General features: G+C 33.6%; 1 protein-coding gene across 1 annotated transcript in view; it reads left to right on the top strand.

Annotated features, from left to right (window-relative positions):
• ABCA13 (ATP binding cassette subfamily A member 13) overlaps positions 1-19,493 on the top strand; it is a 551,934-nt gene that overhangs the window by 135,672 nt on the left and 396,769 nt on the right. Inside the window, exons 20-23 of the mRNA XM_051984384.1 lie at positions 8,780-8,898; positions 9,349-9,521; positions 10,318-10,394; positions 14,814-14,932. Of these exons, the coding sequence (XP_051840344.1) occupies positions 8,780-8,898; positions 9,349-9,521; positions 10,318-10,394; positions 14,814-14,932 (488 nt within the window). The remainder of the gene's footprint in view (positions 1-8,779; positions 8,899-9,348; positions 9,522-10,317; positions 10,395-14,813; positions 14,933-19,493) is intronic.

Below are 19,493 nucleotides of genomic sequence, written 5' to 3'. Positions count from 1 at the left end.
ACATTTAGATTAATACCTCCAGTTAAGTTTATTTTCTCGATTTGCATTGCAGCTGCTAAATTGATATAGGGTATTTGGAATGACTTATTAGTTACAGAAAATTGATTTTTAATCTTTACATTTAATTACAATCTCTTTTCCTCTAGCAATTCTGTATCAAAGTAATCTAAATTATTAGTTAGCTCTTTATGTTCTTAGAAAAATTAACTTATAACATAATTCACATACAAGGAAATGGGTGGAGAGCCAAATATTGTAAAAAAAATTATGCCCCTTACTAATTAAAAATTTGTGTTTTAAAAAATTTGGTACATATAATTCTTATGAAATAATTTAAAAATCAATTTTATTGATGGCTTTTGTTTTATATCACAGTCATTTTTAATAATTCTTTCCCATTTCCTACAGTCAAATAAATCTCTTCCTGGTTAAAAAAAAAGTAAAGATAAAAATCAGCAGAATTATCTTCATTGTTATCAACAACAACAGAAATAACAAACATCTAATACAATGATCTCACCCTTTACAATATCCAATATTCTGTCCCAGTAGTCTTCCACCTCTCTTCCATTGTTGGTTTTTCAGTTACTGAGAGATCAACTTTCTTTTATTATTTTTTCAGTGACATCACCCGTTGTTCACATTGTTCTTTTAGTTTTGTTTATTTCATTCTATTTCAGTTTATTCAAATTGCCCCATGTTTCTCTGAATTTCTCATAACCATTATTTCTACTAATCAATAATATTGTACTGCAATCATATACTACAGATTTTTACAAAAGCCATTTCACAATTGCTAGGCAACCAATTTTATTTCTAATTAATTTTTTACTACTATAGAAAATGCTGCTGAATTCTAGCATTTTTGAGTTATAAATGATCTTCAAGAATATCCAATGTGTATGCTAATCTGTCTTGAGAGATCATTATTTTATAATATGAATGTCATAAATTTTAATTAAATTATATTTTATTAATGACATTTAATCTTAGTTCAGCATGTATATATATGATATAAAATAAAATTTTATTAAAATGCCCAAATTTCACTTCAAATTTTTATAGAAAGTTGTTTGTTTTTCATTCTCCAAGGACATGACACCAGGTATGTGATGCTATGACATGCAAGTGAGTTGGATTTAAATGAGGAGAGCTGTGCAAGATCACCTGCCTCTCTTTCCCCCCCAGAGCCATCTGGGTCCAGTGGCCACATATAGATCAAGATGATTGGAGATGGCCCTGAATGAAATGGGAGACCTTGGCCTTTTTAAACTAAGGTCTTCAATACATCTCAGTTTGACTGAGGCCATACCTTCAGTAACTAAAACTAGGTAGCAATTGAAGCAAAGAATCTTCTCTTTAGCCTAGTCCTCCCAAATCTAAAAAAATTAAATGAATGAATGAATCTCAGAGGGGAAGATCCTCAGGGTTTCTTGTTAAAGCAGAAATGATTACTATTTACTTTCAAATTGAGTCCACTCAAGACTCAAACAATGAACAAATGAGATTTGACTTAGGACTTATTGGTGGCCAATTAGAATCAGATTCCTCCTTCCCTCTCTCCCTCCCTCCCTCCCTTCCTTCCTTCCTTCCTTCCTTCCTTCCTTCCTTCCTTCCTTCTTTCCTTCCTTCCTCCTTCCTTCCTTCCTTCCTTCCTTCCTTCCTGCCATCCTTCTTTCCTTCCTTCCTTCCTTCCTTCCTTCCTTCCTTCCTTCCTTCCTTCCTTCCTTCCTTCCTTCCTTCCTCCTTCCTTCCTTCTTTCCTTACTGCCATCCTTCTTTCCTTACTGCCATCCTTCCTTCCTTACTGCCATCCTTCCTTCCTTCCTTCCTTCCTGCTAAGCTTCCTTCCTTCCTTCCTTCCTTCCCTCCTGCCTTCCTTCCTTCCTTCCTTCCTTCCTGCCATCCTTCCTTCCTTCCCTCCTGCCTTCCTTCCTTCCATCCTTCCTTCCTTCCTTCCCTCCTGCCTTCCTTCCTTCCATCTTTCCTTCCTTCCTTCCTTCCTCCTTCCTTCCTGCCATCCTTCTTTCCTTCCTTCCTCCTTCCCTCCTTCCTTCCTGCCATCCTTCTTTCCTTCCTTCCCTCCTTCCCTACTTCCTTCCTGCCATCTTTCTTTCCTTCCTTCCTTCCTTCCTTCCTTCCTTCCTTCCTTCCTTCCTTCCTTCCTTCCTTCCTTCTTCCTTCCTTCCTTCTCCATTTCCCTCCTTCCCTCTTCTTTTCCCTCTGTCCACATAGAGATACAGTACCATCCCTGGAGTTAGGAGAATCTGAGCTGAAATCCCCTTTCAGTCACTTAACACCTCCAAGTTGTATGGCCCTAGCCAAGTCACTTAACTCCAATTGCTTCTTTAAAAAACTCCCCAAAACTCAAGAAAACAAACAAACAAAAAAACAGAAAGTAGGGTCAATATGATATATGGGGGGATGGGTCAGGAGTTTAATGAATTCAAATTCACTCTCAGACACTTATTAACTATATGACCCTGCACCAATCACTTAACCTCGGCTTCAGTTTCCTCAGTTATAAAATGGGGATAATAAAAACACCTATTTTTCAGGGTTAACATGAAGATCAAATGAATTAATATTTGTAAGAAGAAAGAAACAAAATCCTCCAATAAAATAAAACTGCTTAGCACAGTGACTAGTTCATAGGAGATGCTATACAAATGCTTCTTCCCTTCCTGTATGTACCCTCAGAAGTGCAGAAAAATGAGGAAGCAACCAGTAATTAGATTGCTTTTTATTGGAGGGAGCTTACCTCTGTATTCACATCAGTCATAGAACTCTGGCCCTTTATCTGGGGGGAAAAATTAAAAAAAAATATGAGACAAAATTTTGGGACAATTAGCTAAAGTCTGTTTTTCATTGACTTATTGGTACATTATTAAGACTTTTAGGTTACTAAATTCAACAATTTCAATTTATGGTTAGGAAACTAGGATAAAAAGAAGTGACTTGTCCAAAGTCACATAGCAAACGAGCATTTGCACACAGGTCTTCCTGACTCCACTAAGCTATGTTTTACTATGTACGCGTTTCAGGTGACCAAGAAACACAATGCATTGATATTATACAATCTATGTTAACTGACTTTTAAAAATATGGTAGAATCATTTCTTTTAAGACAACACAATAATTTAAACTTGTTTCATGCAAATATGTAGATTCCTTTCCCAGACACAAGATCAATTTATCTTCAAAGACAGATGCTCCCCAAATGATGTTTGAAAGCATATTTTTGTGTATTTTTCAAAAATAAGTGATTTCTGAAGTGAAACATTTTTTAAAAATAAGGGACTTTAAAATATGTTAAAAAAATCCTAAAAATGATGGAGCACATCTAAAAGCAAGCAATTTGGTAGTCTTCCTTTATGTTAATTTGTTGAAACTTCATTGTAGAAAAAATGCTAGCCTGGTAATTTAGAGAACTCAGTTTTAGTCCTGATCTGATCACTGATTTATGTGATTTGAGACAAGCCTTTCCATTTCTCTGGGCTGCAGCAAAATGAGGAATTTGGACTAATCTAATAATCTATAAAAATGCTCTTATAACAATTGTTGTGAATTATCAAAAATGTAATTTAATAGTTCACTCCAACAACCATTTATTGTGCACCTACAGTGAGCCAGGTAATCTTCTAAGAACTGGAAATACAGGTAGAAATGATAACAAAACATTCCCTGCTCTCAAGAAGCTTATATTCTTTTGGTTGAGAAATCATTTTCTTCTCTTTTTGAAAAATCATTTTGGTACTCATGGAAAATATCTTTGTGCCTTATGTCATAAACACAACTATTCAAAGCAGTTCCTTAAAAATGATAAATGAATTTCAAAAGAATACATTGCTTTCAAAAGAAAACATGGTATATTGGATGAAATAACTTCAAATGGAACATAGATTGCTTAAATGTCCCAGAAGATTGCCTACAGAGTAAAGTTGACATTCTTCCCTTCTGTTTTTGTGACTCTTGAAAGTCCAGTGCTACTGACCCTTTTCAACTTTCCTTTCCCTTCCAAATGCTTTATGCTTCAGTCAGAGTGAACTGTTCCTATCACTTGAATATGCCCTGTACTCTCACATCTTTGTTCCTTTCTCACTCTATTCTCTGTTCTTAGAATACCCTCTGAACCACCAGCTATTGAATACTAACACTTCTTTTAATGGTAAACTCAAAAAGCACCTCTGTCATACCTCTGTCAGCCAGAGAAGACATATGTAAAAGGAAAGAGCATAATACTTTGAAAAGAACACTGACTCTGGGGTCAGAGGACCTGGGTTCTAAATCTTCTCTGATGTTTACTACTTATGGGAAATTAGATAAGTAATGGACTGAGAATCATGAGACCTTAGTCATCTACTACTGGTAGTTTTACAAGCTGAGTTCCAGTTGCCCAGTATATATTACCTGGATTTTCAACCAGACTTTTTTTTTTCTCTGAGGCAATTGTAGTTAAGTGACTTGCCAGGGGTCACACAGCCAGGAAGTATGATGTGAAGTGTCTGAGACCATAGTTGAACTCAGGTCCTCCTGATTTCAGTGCTGGTTTCTATCTATTACACCAACTAGCTTCCCCCAACCAGATCTTTTGTTTTCAAAATCAATTTTTCATTGAATTATACTGCTAAACTTCTCTGGGTCTCAGTTTCCTCAACTATAAAATGAGATAGTTGGACTACAAGATTTCTGAAATCTTTTTTAACTCTAGACTTTTGATTATATTAAATAAATAGGATTAAGGTTCATAAGAAAGAGATGATACACACAAAAGGGAAGTTGTAACTTTCTTGGGAAAGACAAGAGAGAGCAGTATGGGCAGATTTTCTGTTTTTAATGAAAAAGAAATAGAGAGGGAGAAGGTGGAAGGGAGGGAGGGAAAGGAAGGAGAGAGAAAGAGAGAGAGACAGAGAGAGATGAGAGAGAGAGAGACAGAGAAACAGAGAGGTAGAGAAACACACACACAGACAGAGACAGAGAAACAGAGAGAAAGAGAGATAAATAGAAAGAGAGAGAGAGAGAGAGAGAGAGACAGAGAGAGAGAGAGACAGAGAGAGACAGAGAGACAGAGAGAGAGACAGAGAGAGAGAGAGAGAGAAAGAGAGAGAGAGAGAGAAAGAGAGAGAGAGAGAGAGAGAGAGAGAGAAGAGAGAGAGAGAGAGGAGAAAGGGAAGATAGATGAAGAGACAGACACAGAGACAGAGACAGAAGGACAGAGAGAGAGACAGAGAGAGAGAAAGAGAGAGAGAGAGAGAGAGAGAGAGAGAAGAGAGAAGAAGAGAGAGAGAGACAGAGATAGAGACAGATAAACAGAGATACAGAAAGAGACATAGACAGAGAAAGAGGGAAGGAAAGTGATAACAAAAGTACAAAATGACCTTCCTCTATTCTTCAATTATGCACACATAACACCTGTGTCAATTATTTCTGCCCCAGACCATAGATCATTTGTTCTGATGGTGGAAGTTTATAGAGTAATTCTTTATTTTATTTTATTTTTTTCTTTCCTGGTTTCACCTTGAAACATTTGTTTATTTTCAGCATAAACAAGTTAGATAACTTTACAGAGGATGATTATTGAGCTTCTGGGTATTTTCTTCAAGGACTGAGAATTTATGTTAGGAGGAGAGAGACAACCTTGTCAGGATGTTCTGTAGATTTTATGCTGATGGTTTCTGCTTTGAGAATTACAACTGACCTTCCATGATTTTCATAGAAATACTTTATTTTGTTTTTATTTTGATCCTGGGCAAACTTTGGTTCCAGAAATTTCAGTTCATGCATTATGTCTTCATAGTATCTGAGGATATAATAAGGCCTCTGATAAACTAGATGTGGATTTTTCCTTTCAAAGGAGGAAAATAATGGGGTCTTCAGAAAAGTCCTAACTACTTTCATGTACCACTTTCCCAATACTTTACATTTCTCTCATATATGTTCCTGGTCCTGACTGGTTACATGGAAATGTCAATCAGTATCTATAAGAGGTTTTAGTAAGCCTTTTATAAGCAGCCTGCTAATAGCCTCCTCTAAAACATTTCTTCTCCAGGTGAAACACTCCTAATTCCTTCAGGAGATTTTTATACATTTCACATTCTGACTTCATTATCTAAAAAGTTAGCTATTCCTCCCAATTTTGCATTATTTGTAAGCTTTGATGAATTAGCTATCTAAGCTTTCATCCAAGTCAACAATAGAATTTTTGAACAGCAGAGCACCATTAAAAGTACACCCACCCACACCCTCACTTCCCCACACCCCAAACACATACACACACATACACACACACACACACCAAATTGGGTCACTTTCCTCCAATTTGAGATTGATCCATTAATCACTACATTTATAAATCTGTCCATTTAACCAATTTTGCATCCATCTAGCTATTATTATCTAGCATGTGTCTTTCCATTAGCTGTGGAAAGAACACTGAACTTGGAGACCTAGGACCTAAATCTGTATTTTTTTCAGAAGTTAATACAGTGTTCTGTAGTTTGTTGTAAATTCTTCTTTTCAAAATAATATTTCCCCTAAGTACATGTAAAAACAATTTTTGATATTAATGTTTTAAAGTTTTGAATTCCAAGTTTTTCCCTCACTCTTTCCCCTTCCCCTTTCTAAGATAGTGAGCAGTGTGATATAGGTCAGTTATGTGTAACCATATAAAGCATATTTCTAAGTTAGTCATTTTGTGGAAGAAAATTCAAACTTAAGTAAGTAGAAAGAAAAAAGAAGAAAAATTCAAACAAACACAGAAAGAAATAATATACTTTGATCTGTATTCAACTGCTATTCATTCTTTCTCTGAATGTAGATAGCATTTTTCATCATGAATTCTTTGGGAATGTCTTTAATCAATTATTACTGAGAATAACTAATTCATTCAGAGTTGTTCATTATACAGTATTTCTATGAAGTGTTCTGGTGCTGCTCACTCTGCATCAATTCTTGTAAGTCTTTCTAGGGTTTCCTGAAAGCACTTGTTTACCAATTTTTATAGTACAATAATATTTCATTACAATAATATATTATAACTTGTTCAGTCATTCCTCAGTTGATGGACATTCCTTCACTTTCTAATTCTTAGCCACCACAAAAAGAGCTGCTATAAATATTTTTGTACAAATAGATCCTACTCTCTCCCCATCCCTTTTTGGATCTCTTTGGGATATAGATACAGTGATATTGCAGGATCAAAGGATATGCACAGTTTTATAGCCCTTTGGGCATGATTCCAAATAGTTTTCTGGAGGTTGAATCATTTCACAATTCTACCAACAATGCATTAGTGTCCCATTTTCCCACATTCCATCTAACATTCATTATTTTTCTTTTTGTCATATGACAGAAATTCAAATTAAAATAACTCACCTTTATCAGATAAATAATGGTGATTTAGAGTATTTCATATGATTCTTGATAGCTTTAATTTCTTTGCCTGAAAACTGTCAGTTCATATTCTTTGATGACTAAGCAATTGGGTAATGACTTTTATTTTTATAAATTTCACTCAATTCCCTATATGTTTGAGAAATGAGACCTTTATCAGAAATACTTGTTATAAATATTCTTCCCAATTTTTGCTTTTCTTCTAATTTTTGTTGCAGTGGTTTTGTTTAAATTTAATATAATCAAAATTATCAATTTTATATTTTATAATACTATCTATTTCTGCTTTGGTCCTTAATTCTTTCCTTAATCATAGACCTGATAGACAAATAATTTTATGATCCTCTAATTTGCTTATGGTATCCTTTATGTCTAGATCATGTACCCATTTTGACACTTTTTTAAACATATGCTATGAGACATTGGTTTATGCATAGTTTTTGTCATACTCTTTTACAGTTTTCTGAAAAATTTTTGTTTTCAAAGTACTTGGATCTAGGTTGTATCAAACACTAAATCATTATAGTCATTTACTACTGTATCTTGTATATCTAATCTATTCCACTGATGCATCACTTTTTTTGCCAGTTTAAAATTGATTTGATTTTGATTGCTATATAATAGTTTGAAATATAATAAAACAAGACCAATTTTCTTCACATTTCACCCCCCCCATTAATTCCATTGATATTCTTAATTTTTTGTTCTTTCACATGAATTTTACTTTATTTTTTTCTGGATCCATAAAATAATTTTTGGTAGTTTGGTATGGCATTAAACAAGTAGGCTTAGTGTAGGTATAATTGTAATTTTTTATTATATAAGCTTGAAAAGTGTTTGGTAATTGTGTTTGTATGGTTCCTGATTTATCTTGTCAGGTAGATTCCCAAGTATTTTTTAATGTCTGCTATTATCTTAAATGGAATTTCTCTTTCTATCTCTTTTTTTGCTTTTGTTAATAGTATATAGAAATGCTATCCTATACTGAGGGTGAGGCCCATAGGATATGGTAAGTATGCCCCCTTCTTACTCCAGGGGGACAGGTTTTTTTTTTTCCTGTTGATCTTCAAAGCTGTCTTGGGCTGGAAATTTTCTTTCACTCTTCTAAAATTGAGCTTGAGGCATCATTCCAAAATTTTTCGAGGGGAATTTGGGAAAACTCAGTTGAGTTCCTGCTTCACTATTCCATCTTGGTTCTAGAATTGCCCTTTGTGAATTCTTAATAAAAATTTATTTAATTGATTTGGAATTTCCTAATGTTTTTAATAATCATTTCTTTTTATATGTCATATTTTTTAGCCCCAGATCCTGGTTTTCTTTCTTTAAGAAAATACATTTGTGATAGGACTTAATTTTCATTAATTATTTTTCTATATTCCTTCCTGTAGAAGATCCTTCTTTTACTAAGGACATTTTGTGTACTTTTATGAGCTGCAAGGATGGATTACTAAGACATCTCCTCTTATCCATTGTACAAGGAGTTACATTAGTTCATGACCATTACCAGGTTTGTACACTTGTTACTCCCGATCTCTGCTTTTTCAGTGCTTCAATGCTTAAATTTCTCTCTCTGTTTTGTCTTTTTAATGAATAATTAAGACTGTCATGCTGTGATATACTTGGGACTTAAGATAGTTTTAGGGGATTAAATTTAACAGTATTTTTTTCTGTTTATACTGGTAAATTATAAAAATGTTAATTAAAAACCTATCTCATAGATATGTCTTTTCAGAATTTAATAAATTATGCTTGTAAAGTTTTCCTTTTTTTTCATAGAAAATAATGATCACATGGCATATCCATTTCATTAGCATTTTCAAATTGCTGCTTAAGTTTAATGGTATATAATATAAACTCAACATTTAGATAATATTAATATAATCATGTCTTTTAACAGGAATGAATGAAATATGTCAACATATGTTCTTCTTACCTCTGATTCTACTATGTTTTCTAGGATTTTGAAAACATTTGGTCCTCAACCAATCATGGACATTGTGAAGAACTATTGCACACCAGCAGCAAGCTTTCTAGTAACTTGGAAAGTTTGAAGAGAAGTCTGGGAAATGCTACAGCCAGAGACTGTGAATGCTATCCAATGTTAGAAACTGTAAAGCTACACATGCAAATGTAAAGCCAGATTTTTATTTAATTTGGTAGTTTAATTTTTAATTGAAAATGATGAAATATCATTTTTCTTTCTTGTTCTAGACCCATGAATTCATTAGTGCAGGAAATTCCTGATGAGGAAACTCTATACAAATGCCAATTAATATTTATTCTGCAACTTATAGTTTTCCAGACTTCCTGGAAATTCATAAGTTCATAAAATGAATTTATGACTGATGTCATAAGACCAATAGAATTCAGAGATGGAACTTAAGTCCATGACTGTAAAGCTTTTCCTATACTCTATGATGCTGTTTCATAATATTTAAAAAATAAACATGTTTCATAATAAGGATCCCAGATTTGTTTTCATTTTCCAATTACTCCAGGTTCCTTACATATTTCTTTAGTGTTTATTCAATATTTGGGGAGTGGAAAACTACTAAATGAGAAAATATGCACTTTATGTTCAGCAGATGACTTAGAGAGAAAAATATTCTCTTAGACTCCCTGTTGTCACAGTTCTTAATATTTCTTTTCTGTCCTCCTTTCACATTGGAAATTAAAGCATTCAGTCTAAAACTGTTCATCATGAATCTTTATGCCTTTGGTTCATCTTAGTAGGAAGTCTGAGGAGAAAAGTATTGCCATAGTGTATTCATGGACATAAGCAGATAGACGGTGTCAGGAGGGACTTGGTGCCTAATTATCTTGTTATCCAGTCCATCTCCTAAGGACTCAGGAAGTCACGTTCACTCCAAAATAATTGCTAGTATTTTATCTTGCCTAATTTAGCATTAATTTTTTGTCATTTTAGGTTGGCCAGAAGCCTCGAAAAGCCTTTATCTGGAAACCCCATTATGGCTTTTCTTAGCAACTTCAGTGTAACTAGGGGTAAGTTCCTGGATTTCTTCCAACAGATAAAATAAATGAGGCATAATTTTCATAAATTTATTTGAAGAAGAAAATATAATGAAAGATGGAAGAAATGTCACATTTGAAAAGCAATCAAATGGATGTCTATATATATATATATATATTATGAGTAAAGGAAGCATTCTAAGCTTCTGTATTTCCAGGTTCAGTTAGGGGATGTTTTGGTGAAGTAAATAAAGTAATGGATTTGGTCCCTGGGTTCTAATCTCTCCCTGTCACTTACAAAATAGTTATGTGATATGAAGCAAGTCACCTTACCTCTCAGAGTTTATCATCTGCAACATGGATTGGGATATAACATTTTTTCCAATGTTCACAGTCCATGATTCTAGATCTTTTTGACCAGTCTGAAGAAATCTTTAAAGAATGGATTCCAGAGTACTGGATTGGGGAGCATCAGTTGCATTTAATGAAGAGTGAATTAATTATACTTCATTTAGTAACAGCTTTGGCCTGCTCATTCCTCCTACCCCCTACCCCACCTCCATTATCCATAGCCTTTCAAATAGCATTAGGCTGGCAAAAAACCAAACCAAAACAAAACAAAACAAAAAAACAATAGCAAAACTCTTAAAATTTCCCATGTACGGATTTTACTATACAATTATTTACTGATTACTTTTCAGATTATTTCAGATGACATTACTTCATGCTAGTGCATTGTTCATTTAGTATTCTGCTAATGTGTAAATCGCTAGATATGAGAGCCACATCCTAAATATTCAGCAGAGAGCTTAGGGGCAGAGAGAATAACATTTTTTTTTCTGGACTTCTTGCCCAGATCTTCGTGACTCTCAACTATTTCCCTGACCATCTAATGTTTATTGTGGCATTTACCAAACTCAAAGAAATACTTTAAGAAGTTACTAGCAAGCGGTTTTTAATAAAAATTTAATGATGTGGAAATAGAAAAATAGTAGCTGACATTTTTATAACATTTTAAGGTTTACAAAGTACTTTTCATAACTATCTCTTTTGAGGCTTACAATAACCTGCTAAGCAAAATTGTTTAAGTACTACAATCCCAGTTTATAAGAGAGGAGGATGAACCTGAAATGTTAAGTAACATAACCTGACATCATGTAGGTAAGATATGCTTGAACTATAATTGGAACCCAAATTCTTGGATTTTGAGGCCAGTTCCCTTTTCTTTTCCTTTCATTTCTTTTTCTTTTTTCCTTCCCTCCTTCCCTCCTCCTCTCTTTGTCTCCTCTTCTCCCCTGCTCTGCTCTCCTCTCTCCTTTCCCCTCCTCTCCCCTCCTCTTCTTCTCCCTCTCCCTCTGTCTGTTTGTCTCTGTTCTCTTTCTTTTTCTTTCTTTCATCAAACATTTACTATGTTCCTACTATGTGCTTAATGAAGTCTACTATTGTTCCCTCATGCATTTAAGAATGTCCCTTCTCTTCAGACTCAGATGATTATATACAGTGACTGCTATTGTGTTTCATTATTTGTAATTGTGCTAAACAGATTTCTGAGAACATATAATAAAATTCTTTTACTTAAAAAAAAAAACACAAAACACCAAATCTCATCAAGCCTAGAAATCACAAGTCAGTTTCTTGCTTTACCTGCCTTTTGTTTTCTGACATTTAAAGAATAGTAGCATAAATCTAACACAACCCCTACTCCAAATAATTCCAGGAATTTTTGGCTAAACATGGTGAACTCTACATGGTCTTCTGGGTTCTGGCCTGAAGAAGTCAGTTCTTGAGGATATTTTATTATTTTGACAAGAATAACAAAGAGAGGTGTTGAGTGCTTTTTTTTTTTTTTTTGGTGTTTGGAAGGAGTTTTCTTAAACTTTCAGTGATAAGTATTTTTTCCTCTTGAAATACTTAGGGGATTAGTGATTTTATCCATGTTGGCACTTCTGTCATTAGAGTAAATTATCATTTCTTTCTGCTTTAAGTAGGTAGTCTTCCAGATTTGGCTATGGCCAAAAAAATCCATCATCTTGTAGCCCACCAGATGTCAAGTCTTTTCAAACTTAGCAAGCCTGGTCCTTACACATTAAGCACTCAATTTATCATTTGACCTGTACTTGGAGTTTTTAGTTTGGTTTGATCTCTTAAGATTCTGCTGGTCTTTTGAAAATTAAGAGTTGTGACTATGCCATGAGTAGAGGTAGTCAAATTTTTCTGTAGCAAGTTTCATAAAATAAAAGTAGATTAACAGGAATCTTATCGACCAAATATAGGATAATAGATTTTGAACTGTAAGGAACTGGAGATGTCATCTAGTCCAAATTCTTCCTATTAGTAATGAGAAATGAAAAGTCGATAAAACTTAAGGGACTTACTAAGGCTACAGAGGTAATAAATAGAACAAAAATTTAAACCCAGATCTAGGTTGAAATTTTGGTCTGCTGTCTCTGAATATAATACTTGTCTCTCAGTAAAGTTGTTTTAAGCTTGAGTACTATTGTGCCTCCCTTTTATCAAAGCCTATTAGAAGAATATAATTCTGGTTTACATTAAGAAATTTTCTTCACTGAGCCAAGTAAAATGTTATTAGTATGTGATCTATTTTACACAATTATAACTGCATAGGAAGGGGTATTCTCATCTGAAATATTTTTTTGTGTGTATAGAATTTTATTTACTATTAAATTAATTACTTTAGAGGAATCTTAAAAACATTTTGAGCCATCAAATTTAGACTACAAATATGTCTAAATATTTCTGTCATGTTATTTTTTCTGTTGCTCTTACAACAGGGCATTTAATTTTTGCTGTTTACCTCATCTGTAAAATGGGCATTTAATTTCAAAATAATGGAATAATAATAATCAATGTTCCTTTTTCTTCCTTTCTTTCTTTTTCTTTTTCTTTTTCTTTTTTTGCTGAGGCAATTGGGGTTAAATGACTTGCCTAGGGTCACACAGCTAAGAAGTGTTAAGTGTCTGAAGTCAGATTTGAACCCAGGTCCTCCTTACTTCAGGGCTCATACTCTATCCACTGCACCACCTAGCTGCCCATGATAATAATCAGTGTTAAAAATGGAATAACATAACTTTTTTTTTAATTTTATTTTATTTAATAATAACTTTGTATTGACAGAATCCATGCCAGGGTAATTTTTTACAACATTATCCCTTGCACTCGCTTGTGTTTCGTTTTTTCCCCTCCCTCCCTTCACCCCCCCCAAGATGGCAAGCAGTCCTATATATGTTAAATATGTTGCAGTATATCCTAGATATAATACATATTCGCTGAACCAAACAGTTCTCCTGTTGCACAGGGAGAATTGGATTCAGAAGGTAAAAATAACTCAGGAAGAAAATCAAAAATGCAAATAGTTCACATTCGTTTCCCAGTTTTCCTTCTTTGTGTGTAGCTGTTTCTGTCCATCATTTATCCATTGAAACTCAGTTAGGTCTCTTTGTCATAGAAATCCACTTCCATCAGAATACATCCTCATACAATATCGTTGTCGAAGTGTATAATGATCTCCTGGTTCTGCTCATCTCACTTAGCATCAGTCCATGTAGGGTCTCTCCAAGCCTCTCTGTATTCATCCTGTTGGTCATTTCTTACAGAACAATAATTGGAATAACAAAACTAACATTTACATAGTGCTTTATGGCTTGCAAAGTGCTTTATAAATATTTTATTTGATGCAACAACTCTGGAAGATAGGTGTTATTATTACTCACATTTTAAAGATGAAGAAACTGAGGTGAACAGAGTTTATGTGACTTGTTCAGGGTCATAAACTAAGGATATGAGACAGGTTTTAAATTCAAATTTTCCTAACTCCAGATCCAGTGCTCTATGTACTGTGTCACCTAGCTTCAAAAGAACAGAAATTAAATGAAAATTGGACAGATGAGCTAAGAAAAGAACAGAAGATAATATGGCAAAAAAAAATTGAGGCATCAGATTTAGACTACAAATATGCCTAAATATCTCTTTGTATTCATTCACTTCAGTGTGTTTATTGTTTCTGAAATTGTTGTTTCAGCCAAATTAGATTACTAGTTCTTCCCTTTAATATTTAAAGGACATACTTCTCTCAGGTAATTTATTTTCCTATTCACCTTTTTGAAAGCTTTTTTGATGCCCCTACATGTTTTCCTCTTTCCAAATCACCTTGTATCTGTTTGGGCAAAGACTATTTGTCTTTTGCTTTGTGTTCCTTCTTCTAGACTTGCATTTAGTGGATACTCATTAAAAATGTGTGGATGGCAACTGTTAAGTTCTGAGTTTTAATAAGAAATGTTCATTAAAATTTAGGAATCTTCAATGTGCATGTGAAATAAACACAACCCACTATGATTATAATTGTTTTATGCCCAATCTCCCTCCTCAGACCCACTATCAACCATTAAAACATTTCAGTATTATAAATATTGCTTCATTTTGGCAATGTTTCAGATGTGAGAATAAAGGATTGTGTGCAGAATGTCACCAAATTAAAAGAGGAGCTACATTCTTTGACTATTTCAGAAGAAACCATCAACAATATTCTGGAAGCAAATATTTCACATTCAAAGGTATGAATATAAAAGTGGGAAATGATATATCTTTCTTAGCATGATTATCTTCAACCTCTTTTGCTGCTTTTTTTTGGAAGCTATTTTTTCAGTAGGGGAAAGGTATTGTTGTTCAAGTCTGTGTGACAAGATGAGTATTAGATGATACCAATTGTCCATTAAGGAGTGTTCTTTTTTTGTTTTTCAGAATATCCTTTTTTTGTTTTGTTTATCTATCTATCTATTTAGTTATTTATTATAGCTTTTTATATATAAAGTATATGCATGGGAAATTTTTCAGCATTGACTCTTGCAAAACCTTGTGTTCCTACTTTTCCCCTCCTTTCCCCCACCCCCTCCTCAAATGGCAGTTAGACCAATACATGTTAAATATGTTAAAGTATATGTTAAATACAATATATGTATACATATTTATACAGTTGTCTTGCTGCACAAGAAAGATCAGATTTAGAAAGAAGGTAAAAATAACCTGAGAAGAAAAAACAAAAATGCAAGCAAACAATAACAGAAAGAGTGGAAATATTATGTTGTGGTCCACACTCACTTCCCAGTGTTCTTTCTCTGGGTGTAGCTGGTTCTATTCATTACAAATCAATTGGAACTGATTTGAATCCTCTCATTGTTGAAGAGAGCCACGAAGGAGTGTCCTTCTTTAAGCAACCAGTGTCTTCCAGAAATACGTATATGCTAAAATTATGTAAATTGAACTGTATTTTTCTACTGGAAATATAGGAACATACTTCTAATATTTTAAATTCAGATTTTGTTGCCCCCCACTAATATTTCAATAGAATAATTAATGATTTGTAGCAGCCACCTAAATATACTATGGAATTTTAGTATTCAAAGAAATTCTTTTGTGAACTAAAGTCTTTTTATTTTGCAATTAATCACCCATTAGCTTACCTGTTTCATAATTGTTTAGGTGAGTTAATATGAGAATTTCTTAAAAACAAGGCATATTTAAATATATATTAAAACTATTTTAGCATATGGGCAAGTTGATTATCCTACAGCATTTTATACTTGAATCTGCAAATTACTTAGTTTCTGGACTTTTACAAGTCTAATATTTCCATTCTCCATCATCATTTTCTCTAAAATATTCCATTCTTTGCACCATCCCTTTCAATGGACTCTATTTTAAATTCATATGGGGACTGTATATGTAGTTATTTAAAATTCATACATGGTTTAGTGCTTATCACTGGAACACTTTACCTTGAAGAATAATTCAATTACAGTTGGGGAAATTGGAATTTATGGAAAGTTTCCAGTGCAGTATTTAAGCTTTGAAACTTACTTTGAATATTGGTATTGTTTTATAAGACCATTCTGATTTTTGTTTAAGCACAACTTTTTATGAAGACTCTAACTTAATGACTGGATTTGTTGTTGTGGTTGGGGAGAAAGTAGATGGTACAGTGGATAGAGTACCAGGCATGGAATTAGGAAGACTTAATTTCAAATCTAGCCTCAGACATTTACAAGCTCTGTGAACTTAGAAAAGTCACTTAACCTGTTTGCCTCAGTTTTCTTATCTGTAAAATGAGCTGGAGAAGGAAATGACAAATCACTGTGGTATCTTTTTCAAAAAAATCCTAGATAGATTCATAAAGAGTTGAATGTAATTGAAAATTGAACAACTAAAGCTAAATGACTAAAAGGTTTGCTTTAAAGTTAGGAGGATTTGGGTTCAAATTTTATTTCTGAGCAGATTGTATGATTCTAGGCATGTGAGATAGTCTCTTAATTCCATAGGAAATTCCCCAAGACCACAAGTGGAAAGGATGTTTGATCAGAAATCAGGATCTGGGTTAGATAGATACTTCCTATCTCACTTTGGAGAGACCATTTAAACTCTCTGGGTCTCATTTTACTTCTCTGCAAATTGGACGACTTGAATTCTAAGGAAAGTGCCTTCCAACTCTCATTCTATGATCCTATGAGCGTAAGTCACAGAGGAGTTGCCAATCTTCATCAATAGAGGGGTGTTCCATACTAGAAGTTCACACTGATACTGATAAAATCACTACACAATGTATATATTATGCACACATGTATTTATATGTATCTTCATTGATATTGATGATCAATTCCCTCATATTAGGATCACAGTTTGTATATATACACATATTAATGTACACTCACAAATATGTGCATATACATGTATACATGTATATATATCCACATATGCATACATATGTGTATCTATTTAAATGTACACGGTGTATAGGATAATCAAGGAGGACTTGCACGTCTGGCATGGACTTGCCAAGCTTATTTTGCAGCTTCTCATATATATATTTGTAGTCCACATGCCATCTAAACTCTCACCTGTGACTCCAGAAAACTGTAGCATAGTCAGCGGCCACACTCCAGTAACACCATCTTGGCAGACAATTACCTTTAACCGTAACCTAAGGATAACTGACAGGTTTCAAACCCTTAGTGAATAAGCAGAATATCTACCCCAAAAATGAGAAAACTTTTATTGGAAGCATGGGCAGATGAGAATAGTATGTTCCAATGGTCATTAAAGTGACTGAAGAAGGTATGTAGGATGCTTAGAGTTTGGTCAGATATTAAAGACACTAAGGTAATCCACTGCCTCCTGGGCTACCTGTAGTCATCTTGACTTTTGTTTTGCATCTGGATTTTTACAATTGGAAAAAAAAGGTAAATGATTTTGTGCAATTCTGTCTCAATAAAAGCTGATTTACATTAAAATGAAGACAACACTTATATGGTGTCTTGACTTGACTTGGAATATATATGAATATATATTCCGCAGTTTTAGAATCTCAGTTATAAGGGACCCTGTATAAATCATTTATCCCAACACAAGACTGAGCAGGGATCTTCTCTAAAGCATCTCAATAAATAGTCATTTAAATTCCATGTGATGACTTCGAGTGATGGCAGAACTCATTGCTTTCCAAAGCAGCCCATTACACTTTGAACAGCAGTGATTGTTAGGAGTTTTTTTCTGTATGTAGTTCAAATCTGTTTTCCTGCAACTTTTGCCTTTTACTCCAAGTTCTTTCTATGGATAATTAAATAAAAGTCAGTTCCTTTTTTTACATGAGAACCATTCATATATTTATATATAACAATCCTGTTCGGTGCATTTTTCTTGCACCTGAGTTCAATTGAAATAAAAAAAAACAAACTTGTAATAATTTTAATAAAATTTGAATATGTGATTTGGAAAATATAATTAAAATTTCAGAATTTAATTTTATGTTAAACTTCTCAGGAGCATATATATATTTTATGAGGTTAGACAAAATGCATTGAAGAGGAAATACTGTCATTACTGGGTAGGTGGATGTAATGTGGACAAAATGAAATTAAAAAGCAAAACAACAGAAAAATAAAAAAATCTTTATCCTCATGGCCACATGGGGTAAGTGAAGAAAAGACAATGGGGAAAACAGGAAGGAAATTTGATATAAATATCTGATGGTATCAATGTCTGACTTTTTAAAAGTTACTGATTTTTATAACACCTTAATTATGTAATTACAATTGGTTTTCATAAACAATAAAAATGAAGCTGATATTTACATGAGTGTTTTTCACTCCTATGTCAGGTTTATCCCTTTTAGGAGAAACTCTGTTTATTTTTTGGAATATTTTGAAATTCTCTTTTCTAACCATCTTGAAAAAAATAATCATAATTTCTTTTAACTTTAAGAACAAATAAATACTTTACAACCCTTCTAGAAGTAGGATAGGAATTTTGAAGTGAATGATAAAGTAGTTCTACTTCAAGACAGGAGAGACATTTATAGACAATTAAAATAAAGGCATATAAATAGCAAGACCACATGTGCCTCTGTGATAGAAACTTCTCAAATATTGTAGAATAATGATGGACCAAGTGATGTTCATAGAGAAGATTCTGGTTTGCCAGGTTTCTGGAAAACATAATGTGTCGCTTTCACTTCCATAATATGACAAAGTTAATTTAGTGTCTGCAAAGAAAGATAGGCCCACAATGTTGGCAGGTGCAGTCTTCACTCTCACAGCTTTGCTCAGGCATCCTTCCAACAAGTCCATTCAGTTTTTTGCTTCCTTGTAAATAATGCCAGCAAAATAATTGGTCATTATGACAGTCACTAAGCTCAATATTTGCAAAAATAGTTTAGTTTCTTGTTGACTCCATGTAGAACACTCTTGGTTTATCATAGATAACATTCTCATGTTGTTTTCGCATACTGTCTCATATAATCCTTACAATGATCCCTGTGAGAAATGTTAACCCTATTTAATAACTGAGAAAATTGTGGCTTATAAAAAACTGATTTCTTCAAGATCATCTGGAAAGTAATAAAGTGAACCTTAAGGAAGATCCCTCTACTTGTATCTTTTATTTCATTTCTACCTGTCTTCTCCACCAGTTTGCTGCTATTATAAACCCCTCCACTACCCATCCCCAATCTTTCTCTATTCATTTCTTCTGGCTTCCTATGAACAAGCTCATGCATGCCCCCTCTAATTCTTTAAAAACAACAACAAAAAATCTTCACTAGATGCTACAATTGCATAGATTTGC

The sequence above is a fragment of the Antechinus flavipes genome, chromosome 1, assembly GCF_016432865.1.
Source record: "Antechinus flavipes isolate AdamAnt ecotype Samford, QLD, Australia chromosome 1, AdamAnt_v2, whole genome shotgun sequence".
NCBI lineage: Eukaryota > Metazoa > Chordata > Mammalia > Dasyuromorphia > Dasyuridae > Antechinus > Antechinus flavipes.
Note: the sequence above shows the minus strand (reverse complement) of the source record. Positions and strands in the feature narration are given on the sequence as shown.